General features: G+C 50.3%; 1 protein-coding gene across 3 annotated transcripts in view; it reads left to right on the top strand.

Annotated features, from left to right (window-relative positions):
* Nucleotides 1–26,682, top strand: part of ABCG1 (ATP binding cassette subfamily G member 1) — a 78,800-nt gene that overhangs the window by 4,573 nt on the left and 47,545 nt on the right. For all 3 annotated transcript variants that reach the window (XM_003927586.3, XM_003927587.3, XM_074389228.1), the window contains exon 2: nucleotides 2,235–2,478. In XM_003927586.3, the coding sequence (XP_003927635.1) occupies nucleotides 2,235–2,478 (244 nt within the window). The remainder of the gene's footprint in view (nucleotides 1–2,234; nucleotides 2,479–26,682) is intronic.

The following is a 26,682-nucleotide window of genomic DNA, read 5'->3' as shown; positions in this document are numbered from 1 at the left end:
GTGAGTGAGCAGATAGTGAGTCCAGCAAAGAAAGTCAGGCCCTCATGATAACGTAGATGGGTGGGTGGGGGTTGTCCACCCCGTATTAGTGTGGGCTTCAGCCACAAGAAAGAAGCACCTGTCCCTGGGCTTCAGCAGGGGCCCCATAACTGCAGTGGGTGCCTGGAGAGAGGGTGCGGATGGTATGTGGCAGCTGGGCTCCTGGGTAGGGGTAGAGGGGGCCCGTGATGGGGGAGGAGTTGCTCAATCCCCCTGTGCCTTGCCCCCAACTGCATCCACAGCCATCGGGGGTCCCATGGCAGAGCCCGAGTCTGCCAGCGGGATTGGGTAGGACCCAGCACGTGCTGTGTCTTCACTTGTGTGGCGAGGTGAGGATGGAAATGGACCCTGGGAACCAGGACTGGAGGGCACTGTCTTGCTCCACAGCTTTCCTGACATCCCCCCTCCAACACCCAGATTTGGTGCTTTGGGGGCTCTTTTGGAATCCAAGTAAGTTCTAAATACCTGGGGCAGCAGGATGGGGCCCCAGAGGGCAGGCTGGGGGGCGCAGGGCAGCATGGGACCCCAAAGGGCAGGCTGAAGGGTATGGGGCAACAGCTCCTTCAAGAGGCCCTGCTGCAGGGGCAACAGGACCAGCTGGAAGGAGGCTTCAGGGTCGCTCCCTCAGGGTCTGCATCTTGTCATTGCTCCAGAGCCCTAAGAGTGAGGAGTCCCCTTGTCAGACATGCACAGACCCTCCCAGCTCTGCTCGGGAATGCGGGAACCCACAGATGCTAGTCTCCAAGGTATCCTGCATGCCCAGGGCCAGCAGACCGAGTTCAGCTTTGTCAGAGTTTCACTCGGCACCTGCAGTTTTATCCACACCATATTATAGCTCAGGAGCTAAGTTTTGATTTTGTGAAGGTCCTCAGAGGTAGGAGATGCCTGGGAGGGGTGTGTGTGCTTTTGGCACTGTGGGATATTCTCTCTCGATTTGGAAGACAGTGAGAAAAAGCATAGCAGTTTGCTCCCCGAGGCTTCTTCTGTGTTTTGGAGGTACCTGAAGTTTATTGATTTGCTCACGGTTGCCAGACCATTAAAAAAGGCTATTCCTTTCTTTGCATAGATACTTCTGGGTTCTTGGCAATTGGTTACAGTTCATTTGATTCCCAATGGAAGCTTTAAAAGCCAATGCTAGCTACAAAAGATTAGGTACCCTCATGATGCTGTGAAATGAACACCTACCTTTTTTTTTTTTTTTTTTTTTTTGATGACTCAAATTCTGGGATCACTTCTGCTACTCACTTGATTGTGGCATTCCGAACAGGTTCCTTAAATTGTCTGTGTCTCCGTTTCCTTGTTTATTTCACAGATTAAAAAATATTAACCATTTCAACTTTACAGTGCTGTTATGAAGATGTAGCAAGAGAGTAGAGTTGTAAGTGATTTGGAGATTTTAAATGCCAGACACAAAGGCCAACCCCCGCCAGACTCAGCTACTCAGGTGACATCATCGCTTCTGAGATATTTTTTGTGAGAATACACAGGAAAGGCACAAAACAGCTCTGTGCAAATAAAACTTCTTCGGTTATTTATTTCTTAGGCACCTGGTGTGCCTTTATTGAGGTTTTTAAAGTGAGGGGACCATAAATAGATCATTGCTTATGGTGGCCAGTGTATTCTTTTTTGAGGCAAGTGATAATTCATTATAGTTTTGTGATTAGAGTTTATGATTCCAGAGTAAGACTTGTAGCGTAACACTACCTTAAGTGGTTATTTTTTTTTTTTGAGATGGAGTTTCACTCTGTCGCCCAGGCTAGAGTGCAGTGGCGCAATCTCGGCTCACTGCAACCTCTGCCTCCTGGGTTCGAGCAATTCTCCTGCCTCAGCCTCCCGAGTAGCTGGGACTACAGGCATATGCCACTACATCCAGCTAATTTTTGTTTAGCTACACTATTTTTTTTTTTTTTTTTTTCTGAGCTCAGGTGATCCACCCGCCGCCTCGGCCTCCCAAAGTGCTGGGATTACAGGCATGAGCTACCATGCCCAGCAGCATTTTTTAATAGAAGAAAGTGTGACAGAGATAATAAATTCCTCTAGGTAGGCACGTTTCTCCTGGGGCCAAAGGCACTCTTGCAGTGAAAGCGGTGTTGCTATTAATAACCAATGACCCTGAGCCTGATGGTGAATCTCTCCATGTTCTTTCTCTGGATGCAGGTTATAACATGTCTTGATGCTTCCTCTGGTTTTTCTAGAACGCCAGCAGTTACTCTGCAGAGATGACGGAACCCAAGTCGGTGTGTGTCTCGGTGGATGAGGTGGTGTCTGGCGGCATGGAGGCCGCTGAGACGGACCTGCTGAATGGGCATCTGAAGAAAGTAGACAACAACCTCACGGAAGCCCAGCGCTTCTCCTCCTTGCCTCGGAGGGCAGCTGTGAACATCGAATTCAGGGACCTTTCCTACTCGGTTCCTGAAGGACCCTGGTGGAGGAAGAAAGGTAGGGAGGGTGGCTGCTTTGTGTGTCAAGCTGGGTGGAGCCTCTGAAGGAGGCAACAACAGGTTGTTGGGGCTGAATCGGGGTTTGGAGGTTGCGAGGCTGAGCTTCTCTTCCCCGCGCCGTCCCTGCTGTGGTCAGTTTGTTCCGTTGCTTTCTGCCTGAGTTTACCTCACCTATCAAATGAACAGGTTAGATTTGGTGATCTCAGAATTCACGGTCACTCTGAAATTCTATGACGTCACTATGGAGAATTTCACAAAGATTGACCGGTGTCCAAGTGTGCTTGTTCCTGGCATATGCTGAGAGAGTCCTCTTCTGTGGCTTTCATTTATGTCCATCTTTCAAGTTGGAACTGTTTTCAACCACCCAGAGCAAAATGGGAGACAGATGCCCCCTCCCAAGCGTTAAAAAGTTTTAAAAAGTGGCCAGTGACCTAGACTGAAAGGACTCTTCTGTGAGTGATCACGGTGGGCTAGAAAGAAAATTAAACTGTTGTAAAATGAGCTGTATCAATAAAAGTAGAAAAAAACAGAGAGGATGGAGCTCAGGAGGTCTCTGAAATGCCACCAAATGCAGGAGTCTGCCACCAGCTTCTTGCATGTTACAGGGAACTGATGAGCAGTGATCTGAGTTTTCTCAGCAATCTTTTCTGGCTCTAGAGTTTGGAAGTTTGTGGGGTTAATGCCACCCTGGATTGGTGTGGTTTTTTTTTTTTTTCCAGCCTGATCTGTTTCTTCCTGTGGAATTTATCTTTCATCTCCTTCTGCTCCATGCACTCCTCGTCTGCTCCTGAGTGGATCAGACAGGCGGGTGGGGGAAGCTGATAGGGAGAGGACATGTCAGACTCGTCAGTAAACTGTGGTCCCTAGTTTCTGTGAATCATGGAAAGCTACTTGAAAATCCATGAGGACTTTGGAATAATACAAATGACTCAGGTACCCCTGGAATATTCTAAGTTTTTTAGGACTTTGAACTTAAAACTGGATTCAAATCTTCTTTCACTTTAAAGCGGACCAACCAAGACTCATGTTTTAAATTTTCAGTTGTCTTTCTTCTTTTCCCTATTATATTTTGTTTTTCTACCTTCTTGAAGCTAAGTCTTTGAGACCCTTGGCATGGGCAGTCCAGTCTTCATTGTAATCACAATTTTAGAGCCTTGACAGAGTGGTCCCTGTTGGTGGACCGGTTGGTGGCTGGAAAACTGTATGTCTGTGTTTGCACAACCAGAAACAGATTCTTTACCTTCTCAACAGACAACAGTATAGCACTGTGATGCGAAATCTGCATTTTCAGAGCACACCAGCCTGTTTTATTAAGAAAGCAGCTCTGTGAAAGGCTCAGATGCGGACCCACTCCTTTGATCCTATTGAAATTTCAGCATAGGGTTATAGCCTTCTCCTTCTCAACTTACAGAAAGATTTTATAGAAAAATGTATCAAGAAACCAGGACACCGTGCCATGTTTTGGCCTCATTTGTCTATAAAGACAAACTGGCAGAGCACTGAGCAACACAGAGCGACTTCTGTCTGTTATGTGTGGCCTTGGACATGCTATGATAGTGGAAAATGCTGGGGAGGGTGTCTTGTAAAATTAAGATGGGTTGTGATGCAGAAATGTAGGCGTCTGAAAACTGGTGGCATCTGGGTTTGAAATGTGTTGGCATAAGCTTGGCACACATGTGTAGCCAGTGTTTGCTATTGAAGAGTATCACTACCCTACCCAGTGTACTAATCTGTTTTCACACTGCTATAAAGAACCACCTGAGACTGGGTACTTTTTAAAGAAAAGAGGTTTAATTGATTCACAGTTCTGCATGGCTGGGCAGGCCTCAGGAAACTTACAATCATGGAGGAAGGTGAAGGGGAAGCAAGGCATATCTTACATGGTGGCATGAGAGAGAGAGAGAGAACCCACATACTTTTAGACCCACATACATTAAGTCTCATGAGAACAGCGTGGGGAAACCGCCCCCATGATCCAATCACCTGCCACCCACTCCCTCCCTTGACATGTGGGGATTATAATTCAAGATGAGATTTGGGTGGGGACACAGAGCCAAACCACATCACCCAGCATGTGACTTGTCTCCCTTATATTCTCTAAGTGTTTAAACTGATCACATGAATCATCACAGTTAGCCAGCAAGTAATGGCTCGTAGCTGGGGAGGAGCCCTAACTGTCCATTCTTAGAAGCGCAGGCTGGGTGGGTGGCCACCAGATAGAGACTTGCCCTACAGTAACCTTGTGGGCCCAGGCAGGGGAGGAGCCCAAAATGGGCTCCCAGGGACCTGCCCATGAGTCAGAAATGGGTGGAGCCAGAGAGGCTGACAGACAGGATGTGTCTGGTGTGTTCCAGCTGCTGGTTCCTACCAGGGCCAAGGGTAGTTTTGCTGTGTGGCTTCCTCCTCACTGCTCTCCTAGCCATAGCAGTGCCTGCGTCTGTCTTCTCTCTCCCTGCTCCTCCTCCCCTGCATACCCCATCCTTTCCTTTGTTCCTGGTGCCTGCAAGTCAGTCTAGATAGTTTATCATTCCAGCACACAGACTAGAAAGGAAACTGAGGCAAAGGTGATTAAGGGACTTGCCCATGCTCCTGGGCTCTAGAGGGGCAGACCCAGGATGAAGGCAGCAATTTCGAGCTCTGTGCACTCCAGCGCAGTGGCCATGCCTTGCCTAGCGCAGGGCCTTATGGGGTGCTGGGTCCACACAGCCAGCAGGGAAGCAGAGCTCTTCCTGGAAGCTCTGGTGTCCATAGGGTTCCCTGCTGTTGGTGGTTTGGTTGCTGCTGCTGAAGAGTTTTTCCTGCCGAAGGGAGTTTGATGCCAAAGCCCTCTCTGTGCCCACTGTTCTCCCATCATCAGCCTGCTCTTGGGTGCGGCGTCCAGTTGGCTGCAAACTTGGGTCCCCCAGCTAAAAGCAGGACGATCAATAAAAGGGCACACTAAATGTGGATCTTGTGTTGGGGCTGCAGGAGAAGCTGCACCCCCCTGGACCTCGCCCACACTGGTCACCACCCTCCTGGTTCGCCTCTGTGCCTGCCGGTCCTCCAAGTTGGCCTCTTTTGCCCCTCCCATGCATGGGTTTTCCCCCTCTCCTGTTTTTAACCCTCCAATTGCTGGTGGTGGTCTCAGTCCCCAGCTGTGATTAGGTTAGGCTGAGAAGTCAGAGCCCAGGCACACTCCGCATTTCTCTCCTCTCACGGTGACAAAGAGTTTGCATTTGGCGTCATCTCTGTGATGTTGGGGCAGGGGCTGCTTCTCTGACTGCTTCCGTGTATTCATTTTGCTGTCTGTATCAAGTCCATTGTTTTCAAATTTTAAAAATTCAGTTTGATGCATTCAGTGAATTGTAATGATCACACTGAGGCTGGACGTCCGAAGGTAAGAGGTGAAGGAGTTTTGAACATGCCTGGTCCCATGCTTCACAGTAGGGCAAAGGAAACGGGGGCTTAAGCACAGAGGTGATTTGCTCAAAGGCAGAGCCTGGGCTGGGACCCAGCTGTTCTGACTGGCCGTCCAAGTTCCTTCCCATTACAAAGACGCTGGACCACTCTAGTTGATTCCAAGAAAGATTCTTTCTCACACAATTTCTCCCAGAACATGGTGCTGTGATACGAACTCAACATAGAGTGCCATAGCAAAGCTGGGCATTTAGACCAGAATAACTTTATGAGCTCCTGTGTAATGATTTTAAAGAGCACTTTACAATCCTTGCAAGAAAGGTGATGTGAGAAACAACAGTGGTATTTTTAAGAAGGAGATGCCAGGCACTGATTCTTTAAAAGTTTTGAGCCTGACGGTTATGAGCATTGAATATGGCGTTTAACAAAACATCTTGTATTTTCAATTGTAGTTACATTTTCACCATATGATTAATGATGTCTTTGGAGGAAACACTACATCATATAATAGATTTCTAGCAGAGAACGTAATTGTGAGAGGAACTATTCTCAGGAGAGAGAAGTACACCTCAAGGATAACTTCCCCGGCTTCTGATACAGTAATTACTCTCCCTCAAGGAATTCATTCACGTAGTTTGTGCTGATGGGACAAATGGCTCAGAACAATGTCAGCTTTGGTGCTGACACACAAACTGTGCTAGGGACGGATCAGAGTGGCTTGGTTTAGTTGTTCCTCCTCACCGTTAGGTGTGACTCTTTTGAAAGGGCCTTTGCTTCCTACAGAGTAGACACTATGATGAGAACATTTAGGAAAGTGGTTAAGAGTAAATTCACAGAATTTTTTTTTTTTTTTTTTTTTTTGAGACAGAGTATCACTCTGTAGCCCAGGCTGCAGTGAAATGGCATGGTCTCAGCTCACTGCAACCTCTGCCTCCCAGGTTCGAGCGATTCTCCTACCTCAGCCTCCCAAGTAGCTGGGAATACAGGCACCCAGCATCGTGCCCAGCTAAGTTTTGTATTTTTAGTAGAGACAGGGTTTCACTATGTTGGCCAGGGCAGTCTCAAATTCCTGACCTTGTGATCCTCCTGCCTCGGCCTCCCAAAGTGCTGGGATTACAGACATGAGCCACCGCGCCCAGCCTGAAATTTTTCTTAGGTAAAGATGATGGGGATGAGCAGATTTTATTGTAAGCTGCTTTCAGAGCACATTTACACAAGGGTCTCATTTTATTAGGATGCGACTGGCCACAGTGAACACATGGAATGCTTGGGTTCTCATCCACTGCCCATCCCCTAGGAGATCCTGGTGGTTTCCATGCGTGGTTGGCTGAATGAGAGCCGTTCTTCAATCCGCTGGCTCCCGGGCCCAATTCAGGAGGGATCTGCGAATTCTCCATATGGAAAACTGTGATGTAAGGTTCAGAGGCACCACCAGGGTCGTAGGAGTAGGGAAGAAGGGACTCAGAACCAGGTCTGTGGGGTTTCAAGCCAAAAAGGAGCTTAGCAAGTGCTCAGCCCTGATGTGGGCATAAGACTGGACCACCAAGGCACAGCTGTTACTAGCCCTGTGTTATGAAATGGTTTGGGGTTGCCTTGGCTGTAAACTAATGTATTTTCCTTTTAATTGGCCTGCCTGAATGTCAGCGACCGTTGGCCATTTATAGGGATTTCCTGTCCCTCTGGAGAGGCTCTGGCTCCTGTTTCCGTACCAGGAAGGAGGCTGATGTGAGTGGCGTGCTTCCTCTCCAACAGCTGAAGCAATTTCTCAGAAATTAAACTCCCCCCCCTCTCAAGATTACCTTGAGGTAAAGTTCAGGTTGAGAACAAATGTCGTATCTGGGGCTTTAGAGCATTTTCTCTCCAGTCTACAGTCAGGCTGTGGCCTCCACATGGTGACACTCTGATGGAATGCAACATTGCCTCCTGCTTGAAACCCAACCCTCCAGCCTCATCCTTGCCAAAAACCAGGAAGAGGTTAAACATTCTGGGCAGCGCCAAGTCAGATTATCTGTATTGGTTTGCTTCTAAGGTATAAAAATATTTTGGACAACTTTCTCAAATTTAGGGTTGCTTTCTCTTAATTTCTATAGCCATTTCACAAGGCCTGTAATGTCAGGCCGGCTAAAGTGCGTGGAAGGCACCATTAATATATCCTTTCAGGAATTCCATTAAGGGAAGACTGGATTCCAACCAAGTGCTGGTGAATTGATCCAACCCTCTAGAACAGGGAGGGGAGGCAGCCCAGTTAAAGGCAGAGTGTGGAGACTCTGTCACTAGGGCTTTTCAGAGGGCCAGGTGCTCAGGCTGAAGGGGGATTGATCGTCCTCTAGCATGAATGAATGACTTTTGTGCTTCTTCCAGGCTATTATGCTAAGGTAGGCTTTCTTGTGGACCCACAGGACATTTCTTTTAGTCCTTTGCCTTTATTGGAGGCTATAGCTGATTCCTGGTGCAGTGTGGTGGCCCCAGACCACTTGCAGGGATGGCATGCTTGAGGCTGGGACATTTACAAAGAGGAGCTGAAGGCCTGAGCCTGCCTTGGGGAACTCAGGGGACTGGAGCACCTTTCTCTTCCCAGCTGGGGCCAATTCCTAGGTTCTCAGTGGCCCCCAGGAGCAGGTGGGTGGGCTCCCACTCAGGCCCTGAGGGGCAGCACTTCTTTGATGATGAGGTCTTCTGGCACAGTTCTGACTCCTCTGCTTTATAGAGCCCCAAAGAGACTTTGAAAAAATGTTGAGAATGGACAGACTCTCTCAGCAGGTTCATGTGAGATGATTGTTTAGCAGCCATGTGCAAGACCAAAGGGGTTTGTTACTTTCTTGGACAGCCTTCACATCCAAGGGCTCTAGATGCCCCTCCCCCCCCCCGCTCCAGCCAGCACATTCCTGTGAGCACGTTGCATGGGAAGCCAAACCCTCACCAGCTGGGACCTGGGATCTGGGCGCGCGACTCCTAAGCATGGCGTCGTCAGCTGCAGCAGCCTCCCGGGACGAGGCTTAGACAGCTCTGCCAACATTGGCCTTGGGGTCTTTTTTCTTTGCCACCCTCAGATTGGCAGGTTTTTTATTTGGACATGTTAATACTTGTGTCATTTTCCCAGAGAGTGCTCCTGTTCTTGAACCATCTGGCCCCTTCAGTTCAACTCTGTAGGACTGTGCTTTGCTCCATGGGGGTTGGTGTCACTGTTTAACTGTTGGAGGACGTTCTTACCACGGTCATTTTCACCTGTGTGGTGGGTGCTCCCCTGCTTTCTTCTACCTCCTCAAATAGGCTTGTATCTTGACAAGTTCACATTCTCAAATGGAGGCCCTCCCTATAAACCAGAACCTAATCCACCAGTCCAAGAAATAACCAAAGGTGATATTTTGATGAACATGACACCGTTTCTTTTGTTTATAAATTGGCAGGGAAAAAATGTTTAGTAACCATACACCTGCTCTTTCTGAGTTCAGTTCTAGCATCAACAGATTAGCTTATGAACAAAGAAAACCATGTAAATTAAGTATATTGAAGGACTAAAGCATAAAACTAGGAATTTGTCATGGAGGTGCATTCTCCATCAAAATCATGCTGATCAAGTTCCAGCACCTGCATAGGAAAGCTTACTCTCAAATAAAATGTACCCAGTGCTGACTGTTTTTGCTCATGTTGTAAGAGAAGGCATCAAGATGGGTTTTCAGTCGTGGGTGGTGGCGGGTGGGCCTCCAGGGATCCAGTCTGACCTGCAGCCAAGAGTTTCACTTCCCACTTTGTCAGCTGTGTGCCATTTGTCACCTCCATGCTCTGTGGGGTAAATGGCATTTGGTGTCAAAAGTAAGACATGCCAGGGTGACTTCAGGGCTGTGATTACATCCAGCTGAGAGCTATATTTGCAGTCCAAACCTCGGAACCAAGAGGAGTCATGGTGTTGCAGTAGCCTGCCCTCCTGCCCCGTGGAGGGAGCCTTCTTGCACAGTTCCTGACAGGGACAGCCAGCTTCTGTCTGAGTACTTCCAGCAACCAGGAACTGACACCTCCCAGGCAGTCAGGCTATGTTTGCACAACTCTGGTTCTTAGAAAACGCTTCTGTCTGTTGAGCTGAAATCTGTATTTGGGCAATGTTCATTTGTGGATCCAGGTTCTGCTTTTTGAAAACTGCAGACCACGCAATCTTGGTCTTGAAATGAGCTCACAAATCAAGGTGAAGAGCCCAGCCAAGTATAGAATAACCAAATGCATTATAATCCAGGCCTGCCTTGAGAGGAGGAAATAAGAAGCACATGGCCCTAGCAGGAAATGAGGTCAGAGTCCTGCTTGGGAGGTGAGCATCACAGCGGCAGCCGCAGTGGGCAGGGCAGTGGGCCTGCGCCCCTGCAGGAAGGTTCTTGCTGTCTGTAAACTGATAAGGGTGGAACTGGCTTGAAGGGCAGAACGTGAGTCACGTTCTTTCTGTTTTACTGTTATAAGGCAACTTGGTGCCTTCCAACCAAAAAAGTCCCTCTCTCTTATATCGCAATTGCCTATCTTGAAAGTAAACCTTTTGGCAGGAGTTTTATGGGATTTCTCAGTTGTTATTTCTCTCCTCCCACTGTTTTGGGAGAAGTGGATTTAAAAAAAAAATTAAAAATAACTGGTGTTTACTGAGCAAATGCTGTTTGCTTTATTTGGCACTTTGCCTCATTAAGCCTTAGGGGAGCAGCATGGGGACACACATCAGTGTGGCCATCTTCTCCAGGAGGGAAGGAGGGTGGAGGGAGGAAGAAGGTCTGCCCAGAACCCCTGGCAGGTAGGGGGCAGGTACAGGACTGAACTTAACACCTGGAGTCCCAAATCCCTGCCTCTATAAGGGCCACTGAGAATTCATCTCTTTGCAATCGCTCAGACCCAGGTAAAATGGCCTTTGTTGAGTTTTCCTTACCCAAGACATAAACCCCAAACCCTGCTGACAAAAGACCTCTCCTCCTGAGCAACGTATTCCGGGGGATTATTTCACGGGTGCAGGTGTGGGGGCATCTTTGGCCTCTATCCTTTGTCCGGAGCTCCGCATACCTGGCTGCGGGCTGCGCTGGGCACCTGTGCCCGCCCTGACCCTGGAGTTATCAGGCCACCTGGCCTCCACCCAGACGTTCCCTCCCAGGGCGGGATTCACCCCGGCCGGTGGTGATGTGCAGGCTCCCGGAAGCCCGGGCTCTGCCCACCGAGCGTCAGCTCCAACGCGGGCTCTCCATCCTGAGTAAAGGCCCCTCCTTTCTCTGGCTGGCCCAGGCGCTGACTCTGCAGGCCCCTGGACGCCGGGCGACGTTCGCGCCCTCGCCCACGCCGAACGGCCGAGAGAAAACGGCGCTCCCCGGACCCCTTCGCGCGCACGCGCAGGTGTGGGCGGGGCAGGTGCGCACCGCCGCGCGTGCGCAGTGCTCGCCGGTCCGCGCCGCCGCCCGCGCCGGGGTTACTCCCGGTCAACGCTCGCTAGTAACCTCCGCGGCGGAGCGGCTGCGCGGGGAGCAGCGCGATTGGCTGCCGGCGCCAGGCGCTGTTGCCGACCCGGAGGAGGCAGCTGCAGCCGCGAGCGGGGGCCGCTGCCTCCCCAGGACGGGTGCCGCCCTATGCAGAGGGGATCGCCCGGGCCGTGCAGATCCCAGCGCCCCGCACGTGCTGCTGCTCTCCTCGCCGGGTCCCGGAACACCAGGCCAGGAAGCCTGAGAGCCCTGGCAGTAGGAAGAGTCGCCAGTGTGGACCTGAGGGTGGAGGTGTTGCCCCCCGGGGCGGCCCGCGCTCCCTTTAGGCTTGAGCAGTGAATGGGAGACCCCGGGAATGGAAATGGCGTGCCAGTGCTGGTGTGGCAGGCCCGCGGGTGTGTGGGGTCCGGGCTTCAGCAGCTTCGGGGGACTGCGGGAATCTTCCAGACACATGTTTCGAGAAGGGTCGAACTAAAACATTGAAAGGGATTTATCCTGAGTGACCCTGGTCTGTGACATGGCCTCAGGAGATCCTGAGAACAGGTGCCCAAAGGGGTCGGTGACAGCTTGGTTTCATCCTTTTAGGGAGCCATGAGACAGTGATCAATACTTTAAGACGTACATTGGTTCCATCCAGAAAGGCAGGACAGCCCAAACGGGGACTACCAGGTTATAGGTAAATTTAAACTTTTTTCTACTTGGTTGAGTTAGTATAGATAGAAAGGGATGTCTGGTTAGGATAAAGGGCATAGGTTGTATCATGCCAGGGAGGTCTCCAGGTAGCAAGTTTGAGAGAAAACAGACTGTAAATGCTTCCTATCAGACTTAAGGTCTATGTTGCTGTCACCGCTAGCGGACGGGATAAGGCGTGTCCCGCGGACCCCCACTTCCGGTCATGGCCTGAATTAGTCTTTCAGGCTAAATTTTAGAGTGCCCTGGACATGAGGGAGTTCCCCCTCATGGTTGCAGGGGCCTTTGAATTTTATTTTTGATGTACAGGTCTTTACTTGAGGTGGCACAGTTTTCCTAGGAGACAGTCGATTTTTGATTCCCTATCAAACGTCCTGGTTTTGTTTTTCGTTGACAGCGTGGGTGAAGCTGTCAGGGAGGCGGGGCCTCCTGGGGTTGGTCAAGCAGGCCTGAGGCTTCTCCGTGGTCAGCACTGAAACATGGCCAGGGTGGGGTTTGGAACCTTGGAATTGCCCTTGGGAATCTGCAGCGTTCGCGCTGCTAAGCCCGCTGGAATCTGGAGATCATGCTGCAAGGTCACACTTCCCGGCGGCCTGCCGAGTCACTTCTACCCTGGGCAGGTTAGTGGCAAGGACAGATGACAGCTGAACTTTAAGGAGCGTTTTCCAGGGCATCGATTACAGTTTTGCATGTGTGAAACCAGAAACGTGATAAACATCATTGCCACCAGCTGTACTCTGAGAATCTGGAAGGCCTGGGGCCGCCTCGGTGGAGTCGGAGGTGCCACGCTTTGGTCTCTGGGGACCAGCACCTTCTCTAGACACCCGGCGGGACTAGTTCCTTTGGGCGTAATTTAGGTGTGTTGTGAAATGTTAAACACTGTCTTTCAGACGCTTTGCTCAACCTCTTGGGCTCCTGACCAAATGCAGAGACCCAAGGGCTTGCTTTTCCTCGCAGTCTTGGGTTTTCATTGCCTGCTTGCTTATTTGATTTTGTGACTGTGGAGCTGGCATTTCTGTAAGCCCACATAGAAATGACAGTTTCCAAGTCTAAACCCACTAAGCCAATGGTGTGGGAGGGGAGGGGAATGGGGACATAGGAAGCCAGAGATGGTGGTGGATGAAAAGCTTTGCTGCAGGAAGGAAGGAGACACCTATGATAACTGTGGTGTTACGATACTAAACACAGTAAGGATGCGTGTTGCTAGCATGAGAGTGTACTCTGTATAAAAGTCTGGTGGAAAAGGCAGGAGCCCTTTCACTAAGTTTTGTATTTATCAGAGCTCACATTGAGAATGACAGCAGAAGCTGCAGGTTTCCTGTTTCTGAAGACCTGCGAATGACTTTGTCCAGAAAATAGCTGCATCCTGAACGGTAGGAGCAGGAGGCCACCCAGCCTTGTGCTTCTAGGCCTCCTCCCCTTCAATGTCATAAATGTGCCATGTTCCCTGGCCCAAACCCAGCAGCCTTTCTCTGAATTTCATCTGGTTTAGAGAGGAAGCTGGGTAGCACCATCTCGTCACCTTCTCTCTTCCAAGGGACATTCTGTGCTACTTGAGAACTATACCGCAATCTCTGAGTTGGCCGAGTCTCTGGAATATGAGTTTCAAAGAGCTTAGCCTGGCCAAAAGAGCTCTTGGAGTCCTTTTTCTCTCCCAGCCTTGCTTCCCTGCAGCCACTCCCCACGGGCTAGCCAGGATGAACTGCCTGTCATTCTAGCATTTGTGTTTTCTTTGGGCCACACCCTCTGCCAAGAACCCACCTCATCTCCCCAGGCTAGGGGAAGCCTTCCTTCATTTGCCAGGAGTCTTTCCTGCTACCTTCGTACTCCCCTTCCCGATCATGGGATTATGGCACTCAGCATGGGATTTGTGCTTCTCTTCTGAGCTTCCAAAGTGACCCCTGCATCCCAGCTGCACAGGCAGCACCTGGCTCAGAGCTGGCGAGCAAATGAATGAATGGAATCACAAAAAGCTAAATCACAGTAGAGAAGCATATACTTTTACCCCAAAAGATAGCTTGGTATAGGAGAAGTAGAGAGGAAAAACAAGAGGCTTGAGATACTGGGCTGTTTTGATCTTCCCTTGCTGTGTCAAACCCATGAGCCACCTCTGACTAAGCTTCATGCAGGTAGTTTCTGAGAACTGTTTCTTTGGCCTCGCTTACAGCACCGGGGATGGGTCGGGGGTGGGGGTGGGGTTGAGGGATGATAGGGATGGTAACAGCCTGGATTCCCAGTCAAGCAGCCTGCTCTTGAATGCCAGCTCCACTTCTTCTTAAACTGACCCTGGGCCTCAGTTTTTTCATCTGCAGAACAGGGCTGATCAGAGTGCCAAACTCAGAGGGTCAGAGTGAGGAATAGCAGAGGCCATCACTATAGCTGGGGCTGGCACACAATAGTGCTCAAGGCATTTTAATGTTACAGGTCAAATTTTGCTAAACATTGATTTTTGTGTTCTTGGTTTCATGAAGCCAAATATTCCTCCTTCTAATAATAATAGCATTAGCTTGGTATTCATTAATTTGTGAGCAGGAACTTAGGCAGTCTTTCCAGCAACCCTGCGGGCAGGGTTTCTCCCCATTCTCTTTGAGGGAGGAAGATGCTGTGGCCAGAAGCAGTCGGGGCCCTTGCCCAGGCAGCACAGAGTGCCCTCTCTTACACAAAATGGGGGTTTCGAATCTCAGTGCCCTGAGCTCTTGGCTTTCCCCGAGATGGGTTCCATGCTCCGTGGAGTTGTTCTCTGAGATAATTTTCGTAGGGTTTTATATGTTTTGATCTTCCCTTGCTGTGTCAAACCCATCAGACTTCCCCTGGTTTCTTACTCATGGCTCGTATTAGGACTAATTTCAGACACGTTAAATGCCTCTATCTTGAGACTTGTGTACTTGCATGTACAAGACAGGTAACAGTCTTATTTCTGAGAGATCTCTCAAGTACCTTCGGATCACTGGATGACAAGCTTTGCGTCTTTGAACTATTTATATTTCAGTATCCACATTTGTGAGTTACTGGATGGAAATTTCCACCATTGAAACAAAGCTTGGCAAGCAACATTACACTTCAGCATTTGGCTCACGGGTGAGGTTGATGCAGGTTATCTCAGGAGAATGTGAGATGTTACCAGCTCCTGTGAGTTTTAGTCTTGTGGCTAGATGGTCATGACTGAAAGTTGAGGATGTGGTACCCACAGGTCTGGCTGGCAGCTCATGGCAGAGAGAGGTGACAGCAGCACTGGGGTTGGGGTTGGTGGGAGCCACGGTCTCACACCCATCGGCAGGGCATGAATGTTTTTCTTGGATTTGCAAATATTTAATGTAAATCCTTTAATGTTGTAGCTTTATAGAAAATGCACTTACTGTCCTTTGCGGTAATTCTAAATTAATATGTAACAAGAAGGAGGTTAAGATGAATTGAACGATACGTGGAGCTTAATTAAAATTTTCTTTCTCTCTCTATTTATTTTAATAAAATGATTCCAGATGTGGCACTTTGTGGCAAGATGCCCTCAGTCAAGGAGGCGGCAGTATGGGATAGAGCTTAGGAATGCGGGCTCCACAGGAAGAGAGTCTGGGTGGGTTCAGACCCAGTTCCATCACTTACTAACGGGGCAACCGGATGGCTTAGTCACCCCTCCTATAAAAAGGAAATATTGATAATAAAAATATCCAGCTTGTTAGATCAAATAACTCGATGCCTGTGAAGTACTGCGACCAGCGCGTGGCATTTAATAAACCATGGCTACCATTCTGATATGTGATGTAATAAAATCATAATAGCTTAGAATTATTAAGATGGCTTACAGCCTTTTAGTTCTTATCCTAAACATAAGTATGGCTTAATACCTCAGGCTTTAGAAATGAAAGGGAAAGAGCTGGGACATCGTCAGTGGCCAATGTTGACTTAGCGTTTCCTGGGCGCCGGGCAGTGTGCTCGGAACCTCGCACCTGTGTGCTCCCGTGAGCCTCATTGCTGCCCTTCGAGAGGGGCTGGGGAAGGGGAGGTACGGGGGGCTCGTCCGAGGTCACAGGGCTGTAAGCAGCAGACCCAAGAGGTGACCCAGGCAGCTGCCTCCAGAGCCCCACACTGGTCCCCCGGCTGGGCTACAGCTTGCCTTTGTATGTCTTTGGGTGACCCATGCTCCTAGAGCTGGCTTCCAGTTGGGGCAGAAGGCCTTCCAGGGCCTGGCCCTGGCTAATACGATGGCTACTGTTCAACTCTATGTGGTAGATGTTCACGCCGCTCAGGTGATGAGCCTTTGTTACGTGGCCTCTTCAGAATCAGCGAGCTGGGCACGAGGCCTAAGTTCCAGAGCAGGCGTCCCCAAACTACCGCCCGCTGGCTGCATGCGGCCCCCTGAGGCCATTTAACCGCCCCCCCGCCGCACTTCAGGAAGGGACACCTCTTTCATTGGTGGTCAGTGAGAGGAGCACAGTATGTGGTGGCCCTCCAACGGTCTGAGGGACAGTGAACTGGCCCCCTGTGTAAAAAGTTTGGGGATGCCTGCTCCAGAGTGTTCTTCTTCAGTAATTTTTGGGTGTCTGATGATTGATTGCCAGGCTTTCAGTATATCACCACTCAAACTGGAGCCCCCATAAGGGAGCATGATGTCATTTCATCGCCTGGGCCGCGGCTGTGGGAGCTCATGGTGCCTTCTGCAGGGCACTGGAGAACTCTGTGCATGCTCATCTGGGGACAGGCAGGAGAGGAGGGCAGGTGGCAGGAGAGGAGGGCAGGTGGCAGAATGAGGGCGGCTGCAGCCTCCAGGTTACACAGTGTCATACCAGGCCATGGTGCCTGCCACGCTGGGTCTCCAACGGCCACACAAGGCACTACTTCCATGTTATCATTAAGGAAATTGTGGCCTGGAGAAAGATGGGCGATGAGTTCAAGTTCCTGCTGCCAACAGGTGGACCCCAGGGCCAAGCCTAGCCCAACTGACCCCTGGCTCCTCCTGTTTGCTCTTCAAGGTCATATGAAACAGCCAGTGACTGCCTAAGGCCATGGTCATTTTCAGTGAACTTGAAACATTACAATGTTTACTGCCTTCACACTTGTGCCTTTAAAAGTTGTTTGCTTGTTTTTTGAGATGGAGTCTTGCTTTGTCACCCAGGCTGGAGTGCAGTGGTGTGTTCTCAGCTCACTGAAACCTCCTCCTCCTGGGTTCAAGTGATTCTCCTGCCTCAGCCTCCCGCATAGTTGGGACAATAGGCGCCCACCACGCTTAGCTAATTCTTGTGGTTTTAGTAGAGACGGAGTTTTGCTATGTTGGCTAGGCTGGTCTCGAACTCCTGACCTCAGGTGATATGCCTGCCTCAGCCTCCCTAAGTGCTGGGATTATAGGTGTGAGTCTCCGTGCCCAGCCAAAAAGTGGTTTTTAATGAGAATGAAGCCACATAATTGAAAAGTCTGATGAGCTTAGGAGGTTGTTTAATGGCAGAGGCTACCAGCCAGGTCTCATGGCCTAGACCAGATAACCCCCCCACCCTGTCCATCTTCTGGGAGAGTAAATGGTGTGACCAGCATAGGCCACACTCGCTCACACCCACCAGGTATGTGTTCCCACACCACCCAGGGGACTGAGGGCACAGGTGGGCAGTTAGGAGGGAATTCAGGGCATGGGCAGACCCTCTGAAGGAATTCAGGAGGCTTGGGATTTGGAATGGGCACTCCGGCCTGACAGTCAGCAGTCCTGGTGAACAGCATGTTGGTCTCTGGGAATCTTATCCTGCTGACTTTCGCAAGCACATAGTGAGAGCACTGGCTACTTTCAGACGTGACTGCCTCTTAGGATTCTGATGATGATGACCCTGGCTGGGCCGCCAGCTTTTAGAATCCATTTACCATAAAAACCAAGTACACAGGAGATGCTCTTTCCCCATGACATCCGTGAGCTCACCATAAACCAGAAGGGGAGATGCATCAGAGCGTGTTTCTGTGGGGAGTTCAAAGTTCCACAGGACAGAAATCTCAGCCCTTTGGGAGGCTGAGGCTGGTGAATTACATGAGGTCAGGAGCTCAAGACTAGCCTGGCCAACATGGCAAAACCCTGTCTTTACTGAAAATACAAAAATTAGCGGGGCGTAGAGGTGCACACCTGTAATTCCAGCTACTCGGCAGGCCGAGGCACGAGAATTATTTTAACCTAAGAGACAGGGGTTGCAGTGAACTGAAATCATGCCACTGCATTCATGGCCTGGGTGACAGAGTGAGACCCTGTCTCAAAAACAAAAAACAATCCATAGGGCATTTATAATTTTATACTGTTTCCTAAGAGATTCTCTTGTATTAAAAATGCCATTCTGGGTGCAGTAGCTCACATCATAATCCCAGCACTTTGTGGGGCTGAGGATTGCTTGAGGGCAGGAGGTTGAGACCAGCCTGGGCATCAGAAACCCTATCTCTCTCAAAAAATAAAAATAAAAATAAAAATAAATAGCCAGGCATGCTGCATGCCTGTGGCCTCAGTTACTTGGGAGGCTGAGGTGAGAGGACTTGAGGCCAGGAGGTTGAGGCTGCAGTGAGTCATTATCACGCCACTGCACTCCAGCCTGGACAGCAGAGCAAGACCCTGTCAAAAAAAAAAAAAAAAAAAAGAACTCCCTGTGGTGTTTTTGGTTATTCGTTTTACAAATATGCCTGCCATTGAAAGGGCAAAATAATGAAATCCCTTTCTAAAACACATGGAGCAGCCTCAAGGTAGACTCTAGTACCTTTTATTTTAAGCAAAGTTACAAAGCACGTGCAGTTCTTACTAGTGCATTTTGATCTTCTAAGTTTCCTTTAGGGAATATTGGCTTTTTAGAAAGACTGTACAATGGGCCTGGCATAGTGGCTCAGGGCTGTAATCCCAGCGCTTTGGGAGGCCAAGGTGGGAGGATTGCTTGAGCCCAGGAGTTCAAGGCGGGCCAGCGTCAGCAGCATAGCGAAACCCTGTGTCTACAGAAAATAAGATTAGCAGAGCATAGTGGAGTGCAGATGTAGTCCCAGCCACCTAGGAGGCTGATCAGGGAGGATTGCTTGAACCTGGGAGTTCAAGGCTGCAGTGAGCTATGAGCACTGCTGCATACTCCAGCCTGGATGACAGCAGAGACCCTGTCCCTGAAAACAAAGCAAAACCTCAAACTGTACAATGAGAGAGGAGGAGGGAGCTGTATCGTAGATGTGTGGCATCTGGAACCAAGCAGCGATGCTGCGGAGGGAGGAAGGAGCATGAGGAGAGGTGGCGGGTGACGCGGCTGCTGGAGAACGCTGGCCTTTCGGGCGCGTTTATTCTGTGCCGGCTCTTGTTATTTCACGATTTCCACACCTCAGTCCTTTCGAGCCAACTGTGAACTGGGGCAATGACCCACTGACTTGTTTGTTGTGTTTTTTGGGTTTTGTGCCTCCAGAGGCTGAAGTGTAGTGAGGCAATCAAGTGAGCTCCACCGTGGCCCCGTGGGCTTGAGAAAAGGCAGGTGGCTGGGCTGCACCCAGGGAGTCTGAGTGAGCAGGCGTGGGGCGGGCAGGGTTCCATGTCTCATAAGTAAGGGGCGATGCTGCTGTTGCTGGTCCGGGAATCCCACTTTGAGAGCTGCTGAATTAGAGTAAAGAGGAGTTGATGGCCACGTAGGAGCCACCCTGGGCCCTGGAAAAGCTGGAGCAGGAGGTGGTGTCACCCACGTTTGCATTGGAGGCAGGAGGTAGGGGCCTGCTCTCCCAAGGTAGGCAACCTCTGCATCTCCCAGCTCCCAGGGCTTCAAAGTCAGCTTTCCTTGTGAACCTGGATGGTCAGACAGAGATGCAGATGGCTGCTTTGTGGGGGACAACAGGGCCAGGTGGTGCCTCTCAAATTGCACTGTGAATTTGGGGAGCCTGTCGGCCCCTTCCCTCTGCAGGGATGGGAGTAAAAGCTCATGTCCTCCAGGGTACCTCCTCAGGGGCAGTGAACAGCTATATGCCAGGGAACAGGGCAGAAACGCCTGGACTCAGCAATTTATATTATGATTTAAGAGAGTGTAGATTTTGTTTTTATCTTAATCTGATGCACAGAACCATATTTTGATTGTGTGTGTGTGTGTGTGTGTGTGTGAGTGTGTGTGTGTGTGTGCTGGTTTGCAATATCATCTGGGTGGGATAAAGACGATTAGATTTCTTTCTGCTTATTTGTGAAACCTGTTCAAGCTGCAGTAAGATTGTCATGATCTCCAGTATCATCTGGTATATCCCCAACCAGTTCCTCTGTAATATCTGGAAAGACGGTAGTTGCTGAGGGGCCGAAACAGAGAACTGGCGTGAAAGTGGAGGCATGTCTGTTGCAGGATTCCTGAGGCCCCGTCCGGACAGCGGTGGTGGAGAAAAGCAAAGAGAAGTGCGGTTCTATCTAACCTAGTCATTTTCTTTCCTCTTCTGTAAGCCCTCTTTATCTTTGGCTCAAAACAAGTTTTGTTTTAAATTGCTCTCTTCTTGCTAAAACATCACTGTAAGTGACAAAATTTTTCGCAGAGGCTGGAATGTGAGGTCGGCTGGGGGTGCACAGGGCATCCTAGGAGTGGACATGGGGGCTCACAGGGGGTTGAAAGGGGCATCCAGACCCTGAACTTCCCTTGTCCCCGCCCAGTGCAAGGTGCTGACGAGAGCCTGCCTGAGCCATTCAGTATTTAGTAACACTCGACCCTAACGGAAGAAGGTCCGGCATTTCCACAGTCCTCTGTGCCTGCTTCAGGGACCAGATGACTACACGGTTAACACAGCCATTGCCTTGCCAATAAACTGATGAAACTAAAAGACCTCAAAAGCTTCTTCTCTCCTGCACTGCATTTCCCAAAGTCAAATTTAGTCTTGTCTTACTTTGCAATCCCCACTTGTTTTTTCTGGGTGAAGAAATTGAACTTTTCCTCACCTAAGATGATGGCAGATTTTGAGTTGCAAGGGTCACAATTCATGAATTTTAAAAATTATCCCTGGAACAGGGACATGGCTGCGGTGGTCTGAGAATGAGCTGGGTGGTGTGAAGCCTTCTTGCCACTGCCACTCAGGGACGGGGCTGTTTACGTGACATCCATTTCCCAGCCACAAAAAGCTTGGGAAACACCCAGTTAGAGCTGAAAGTGAACTTTGCTGTGGGGGAAAGCATACTCGCATATGAAACAAGTATAAGCAGATGAAATCCCCAGCTGCTGATGGAACTTGAGCTTCAGAGAGGGCTGTTGACTTGGCTGGAGCCATCCATTGAGGGGCTGAGTCGAAACCATGAGTGAGAACTCCATGTGGGAATCTCCCACCTGCTGAGAGTGACCCCCAGGGAGAGTACCTCCTTCCCTGGTCCTTTCCCAGCTCTGCCCCCATGCACTCCAAGAGCTCAGGGCCGCAGTGGACGTTGGGTGTTTGGAGTGGAGTGGTGTTTGCCAGTGTTCCCTGGGGCTGTGTCAGGGGGCAGGGGGGTGGCTCCTCTAGTGAATCTAGACACCCCACGCTTTGTACCAGGGAGTGGATAGGGTGATATAACCTTCTGAATCCGAGGATGTCTGAAAAGCCACAGATGTCCAAAGAAAACAGGATTTACTTAGAGAGTTGAGCCTCTCCACCGGCTCGCATGTAGGTCTGATTACAAGGAATCTGTTGGGTTGCAGTGGTACCTATAAAAATTATTAAGGAACCAGAAAATTGCATTCTTCTCCAATTGGCTTCAGGCATTCAGCCCAGATACAAGGATTATGAAACTTAAAAAACAGCATCTTAAGCCCAACTTAACCCCAAAACCATACCTTAACCTCAGTGAAGCATTCTTGCAGGGTGGGTGCAGCCACACATCCTGCAATCTATTTCAGACAAGATGGCCTCCCTGGCCAACCATGGGGACAGAAAGAAGCAGGACAGAAGGCACAGGATAGACAAGATCGAGCTGGTTCCCACATGCGTGAGGGAGGCAGGGATGGCCCAGAGGCTGGATCTGCAAATGGGGGCCATATCAGAGACAGAGAAGAGCACAGCTCACAGCAGAGATGAGACCAGGAGGGTTGGGGTGGTAGTTCCTTATCTGTTCCTGAGATTCACCCTTTCTGAAAACCATCTGCACATCTAAGCCTCTTGGTGCAACTCCAATGAGGAGGGGACCGGGCACCAGGCAGCGGAAAGTGCTGACCTGGCAGCACAAGACCCTGTGGCCGATCCCTTCTCCCTCGGAATGGCCTGGAACTCAATCAAGAACAGCAGCCCTGGGAGCATCCTAGAGAGGTGGGGGCAGAAACAATGTCTAGCTTGTCCTCTTTCTGTTTCTCAGTGGGTTTGTGTCTTTCTCCAACTGAGTAATTTTCAGGGTGAAAATAGTTGAGATTCTTTTTCTATTTCCATTATGGGGAAAAGCATCCTTTCTTCATTCAACAAACTTTTATTATCTGTTGTAAGCAAAGTATTTTTGCTCAGTCTTGGGCAGGAAAAAGTAAAGAAAGCATGTCCCTCAAGTGTTTATAATTGACAGGGACACAGGGAGCCCTCGCTCTTGGGCAGGGGTTCTCTAAGACAGTGAACAATGCTGGGAGAAGGGTTATAGGAATTGGAGGAGAGTTGAGATCTTTGGAGAAATCACAGGCTTTGGGAAAGGCCACAGGAGGGGCTGAACCGGGGCACAAATGTGGTTGGTGGAGACCTGAATGGGTGTGGTGTTTAGAATTTTGGTAACGGGAGAGTGTGGTGATGGGCAGTGTTGGAAATGGACTTTCTGGGAAGCATTTGGGTGAAAATCTTGGGCTAGATAGGTGACTGCGATGTAGTGGATTGATGGCGACCCTCCAAAATGCTAGGTAGATGTCCCAGCTCTCAGAACCTGTAAATGTGACCTTATTGAGAACAAGAGTGTTTGCAGATAGATGTCATTAAGTTAAGGATCTCCAGTTGGGGCCACCCTGGATTACGATGGAGTCAAAATCCAAGGACACGTTCTTACAAGAGAAGGGAAGGAGAAGAAGCCACAGAGACACAGGGGAGGAGAGACAGAGACTCGGGGGAGGAGAGACAGTGAGACAGGGGAGGAGAGACAGAGACTCGGGGGAGGCAAGACGGAGACGCGGGGGAGGAGAGACAGAGGCGCCTGGAGAAGACAGCCCGTGAAGCTGGAGGCAGCCATTGGAGTGCTGCAGCCACAGCCCGCAGACGCCTGGGACCAGCAGGCGCTGGGAGAGGCAAGGAGGACCCTCCCCTGGAGCCTCCGGAGGGACTGCTCTGCCCCCAGAACTGGGAACAGCACATTGTGTGGCATTTTTGTATGGCTGCCTGAGGCCACTAGTATTATACAAAAGTAATGGAAGCAGAGAAGGGCATAGGAGGGCAACATTTTGGAAAAGAAAAGTGGCAGGAAGCACAGAGAGGAGGCGGAGCAGGGAAAACCGTGAGACGCCACCGTGGCGGGTGCAGGGGCAGCCTCCGCAGACGTCATTTGGTTTCACAAAGCTGAGTTGAAGATGTGCCCTCTGTGGTCCAGCATTTTCACTTTGACCTGAATACAGTGCTCTCAGCAGCACTGTTTATAACAACAAGAAGACTGGATACGACCCAAATGCTCATTGAAAGAAGAGTGAATAAGCCGGGCAGGTGTGATGGTTCATGCCCCAAATCCCAGAACTTTGGGAGGCCAAGGTGGGTGAATTGTTTGAGCCCAGGAGTTCAGGTCCAGCCTGGGCAACATGGTGAAACCCTGCCTCTACAAAATAAAAAAAATAAATAAAAAGCATTTTAAAAACCCGGATGGGTGTGCTAGTGCACACCTACAGTTCCAGCTACTCAGGAGGCTGAGGGGAGATGTTTTTGGACTAGGGAGATTGAGGTTGCCGTGTGCCATGACTGCACCACTGCACTGTGGCCTGGGTGACAGAGCAAGACCCTGTCTCCAAAAAAAAAGAAAAAGAATGAATAAACGAACTGTGATGGGTCCCACAGTGAAATGTTACAGAGCCCAGAAGAGACGTGCAGCAGACTGCAGGCATCCACAAGAACGGATCTCAGGGACAATACATGGAGGGAGGAAAAGCAACTCCTAGAATGCACACAGTTCTGAGGCCCGAAAGGCAGTCGACCCTGGTTTTTCCAAACATTTTTTGCCATTTCCGAACTTCCAAACATCCAAGAGTCACCAGAATTGTTACAGGATAAATATGAATGTGGTACAAGATAAAGAAAAACAAGGGAGTGATACCATTCAGGAGAGTGGTGGCGTCTGGGGAAGGCGGGGGCCTGGGGTCAGGGAGGGGCGCGGCCTGCGGAGCGCTGCTGAGGTCGCCGCCGGGCTGGCTGGTGGCACATACAGGTTTACTTCCTGGTGGCACATACAGGTTCACTTCCTGGTGGCACATACAGGTTCACTTCCTGGTGGCACATACAGGTTCACTTCCTGGTGGCACATACAGGTTCACTTCCTGGTGGCACGTACACGTTCACTTCCTGGTGGCACGTACAGGTTTACTTCCTGGTGGCACGTACAGGTTCACTTCCTGGTGGCACATACAGGTTCACTTCCTGGTGGCACATACAGGTTCACTTCCTTTTCTTCCTCGGATCTCACAACAAGGCATCTGCACAGGGAGTAAGTGTCACATTGTCTGTGGACTCTGGGGCCAGACCGCTCAGTTCAGGTTCTGTTTCTGCTCAGTTTCGCTTCTGCTTACTGGCTGTGGTTCTTGGGGAAGGTTATTTCAGGTCTCTGGTGCCTCCGTTTTCTCATCTTACAGATTTTATAAATGGGTGTATTGAAATATGGGCCTTGCAGGGTTCTGGTGAGAAGTAAATGAGTTACATGGTGAGAATGAAGTGAGGGAATGTTCGGGAAAGCGTAGAATCGTGCCTGTGGCGTAGTAGATCTGTACAGGCGTCAGGCGCTGTCATCAGCATCACCGTTTTGTAAAAGTAAGACAGTTTGAAATCAAAGAAGGAAAAGGAAGGTATGGAGCCGTAAAGAAGTGAGAGGGAGGGCTTGGTGCGGTGGCTCACACCTGTAGTCCTAGCACTTTGGGAGGCCGAGGCGGGTAGATCATGAGGTCAGGAGTTAGATACCAGCCTGGCCAACATGGTGAAGCCCCATCTCTACTAAAAATTTAAAAAATTAGCTGGGCGTGGTGGTGTGTTCCTGTAAGCCCCGCTACTCGGGAGGCTGAGGCAGGAGAATTGCTTGAACCTGGGAGGTGGAGGTTGCAGTGAGCCAAGATTGCATCACTGCATTCCAACCTGGGCAACAGAGTGAGACTCCATTTCAAAAAAAAAAAAAGTGAGAGGGAGAGGAAGAGTCCTCGCTGGGGGAGGAAGGTGCCTGTGTATTGTTTGTGTTGGGTCATGTGTCAACACATATGGGGGATAGGGAGAGGGGCGTTTAAGGATTCTAAGTCTAAACCACTGAGGACACTTGGGGACAGGAGGAGAGATGAAGACTGGGAGAGGAACTGAGGGTTTCTAGTTGGGCGTGTTGACCTTCTCCTGGGGTGACACACACCCAGTTGAAGCTATGTTCCCAGGGACAAGCAGAGTGGACCCAGCACCTTGGGGACTTCAGTGCTTCCAGTCTTGTTTTGAAGGCATTATAGAATAGAAGCCAGATCCAAACCCAGTTCACGTCCCCTTCACAGCCAGGTGCCTCAGTGGTCTTTGGTTTCCTGTGGGTGCTGTGGGCATCCTGCATGGAGGGGACTCCAGGGTCCCAGGGATAGGCAGCCGCATACAGTGGGGCCCAAACATGGAGGAGCACACTCCAGCTGAAAATGGGGCTGGGGGCTCCCAGCGAATGAGTCAGAAGCTGCCCACGAGCTTCCCTGCAGGCCTTTCCAGTGGCCGCTTAGTTCTTTGGGTCACACATACAGTGAGCGCCGATGGACAGGACTTGCCTGCGTGAGGTCAGGGTCTCTTCAGCGGTACCCGCCATGTGGCCATTTCTGAGTCTCATTTTCGCTGATCGGGATATAACACAAACTTCCTTGTCTGTCTTGCAATTGCCCCTTTCCTCCTTGGCACGCTGTGCTGCTGGCATGGGGGCTGGGTCGGAGCCCAACAAGGGTATGTGGAGGGTAGAGTAAGGTGGTCCCCGGACCCCGGAGGGAGCAGCTTAGGAGAGACGCACCAGGCGAAGGGAAGCAACAGCAGCGATAAGTGGCATTGCTGGCAGGAACAGCAGGCATCGCAGCATAAGGGCGACAGCAGAAACAAACACAGGGGCAGCCCAGCGCCCGGCAGACACCAACTTGCCAGGAGGGGCAGCCCAGCGCCCGGCAGACACCAACTTGCCACTGTAGCCCTGTGAGGACTTGGGCTGTCGCTATCGCCTCTGGATAACAGAGGCCCACAGTCCGTGACTACCCAGGAGAGAAGCGGGATTCGGAGCTGACTAGTTTAGCTCCAGGCCCTGCTGTTTTGCCTTTCCTGATGGTAAAATGATGCGTCTGCAAATTGAAATAGATGAGAATGGCCCTGGTGCTTGGAAGAAGGAGGTCTGCTTTAGGTTTGGCTGGGAAAGGGAGCACCTGTGTTCACGGAGGCCCAGCCAGGTGGCAAACGCGTCACGGTCCGGATCTCATTTTGTCTCCCCAGCAGCGCCAGGTGGAGGGAGTTGCATATTGTTACCCCAACTTACAGATGAGATAGCAGCGGCTCAGCGAGACACACTAAGTTGCCTTAAGTCCGAAGATGAATAAGGGCTCGATGTGGAGTGTGAGCTGTGGTCAGCCACC

The sequence above is a fragment of the Saimiri boliviensis genome, chromosome 18 (genome assembly GCF_048565385.1).
Source record: "Saimiri boliviensis isolate mSaiBol1 chromosome 18, mSaiBol1.pri, whole genome shotgun sequence".
NCBI lineage: Eukaryota > Metazoa > Chordata > Mammalia > Primates > Cebidae > Saimiri > Saimiri boliviensis.
This window is presented reverse-complemented; position numbering and strand designations above follow the sequence as displayed.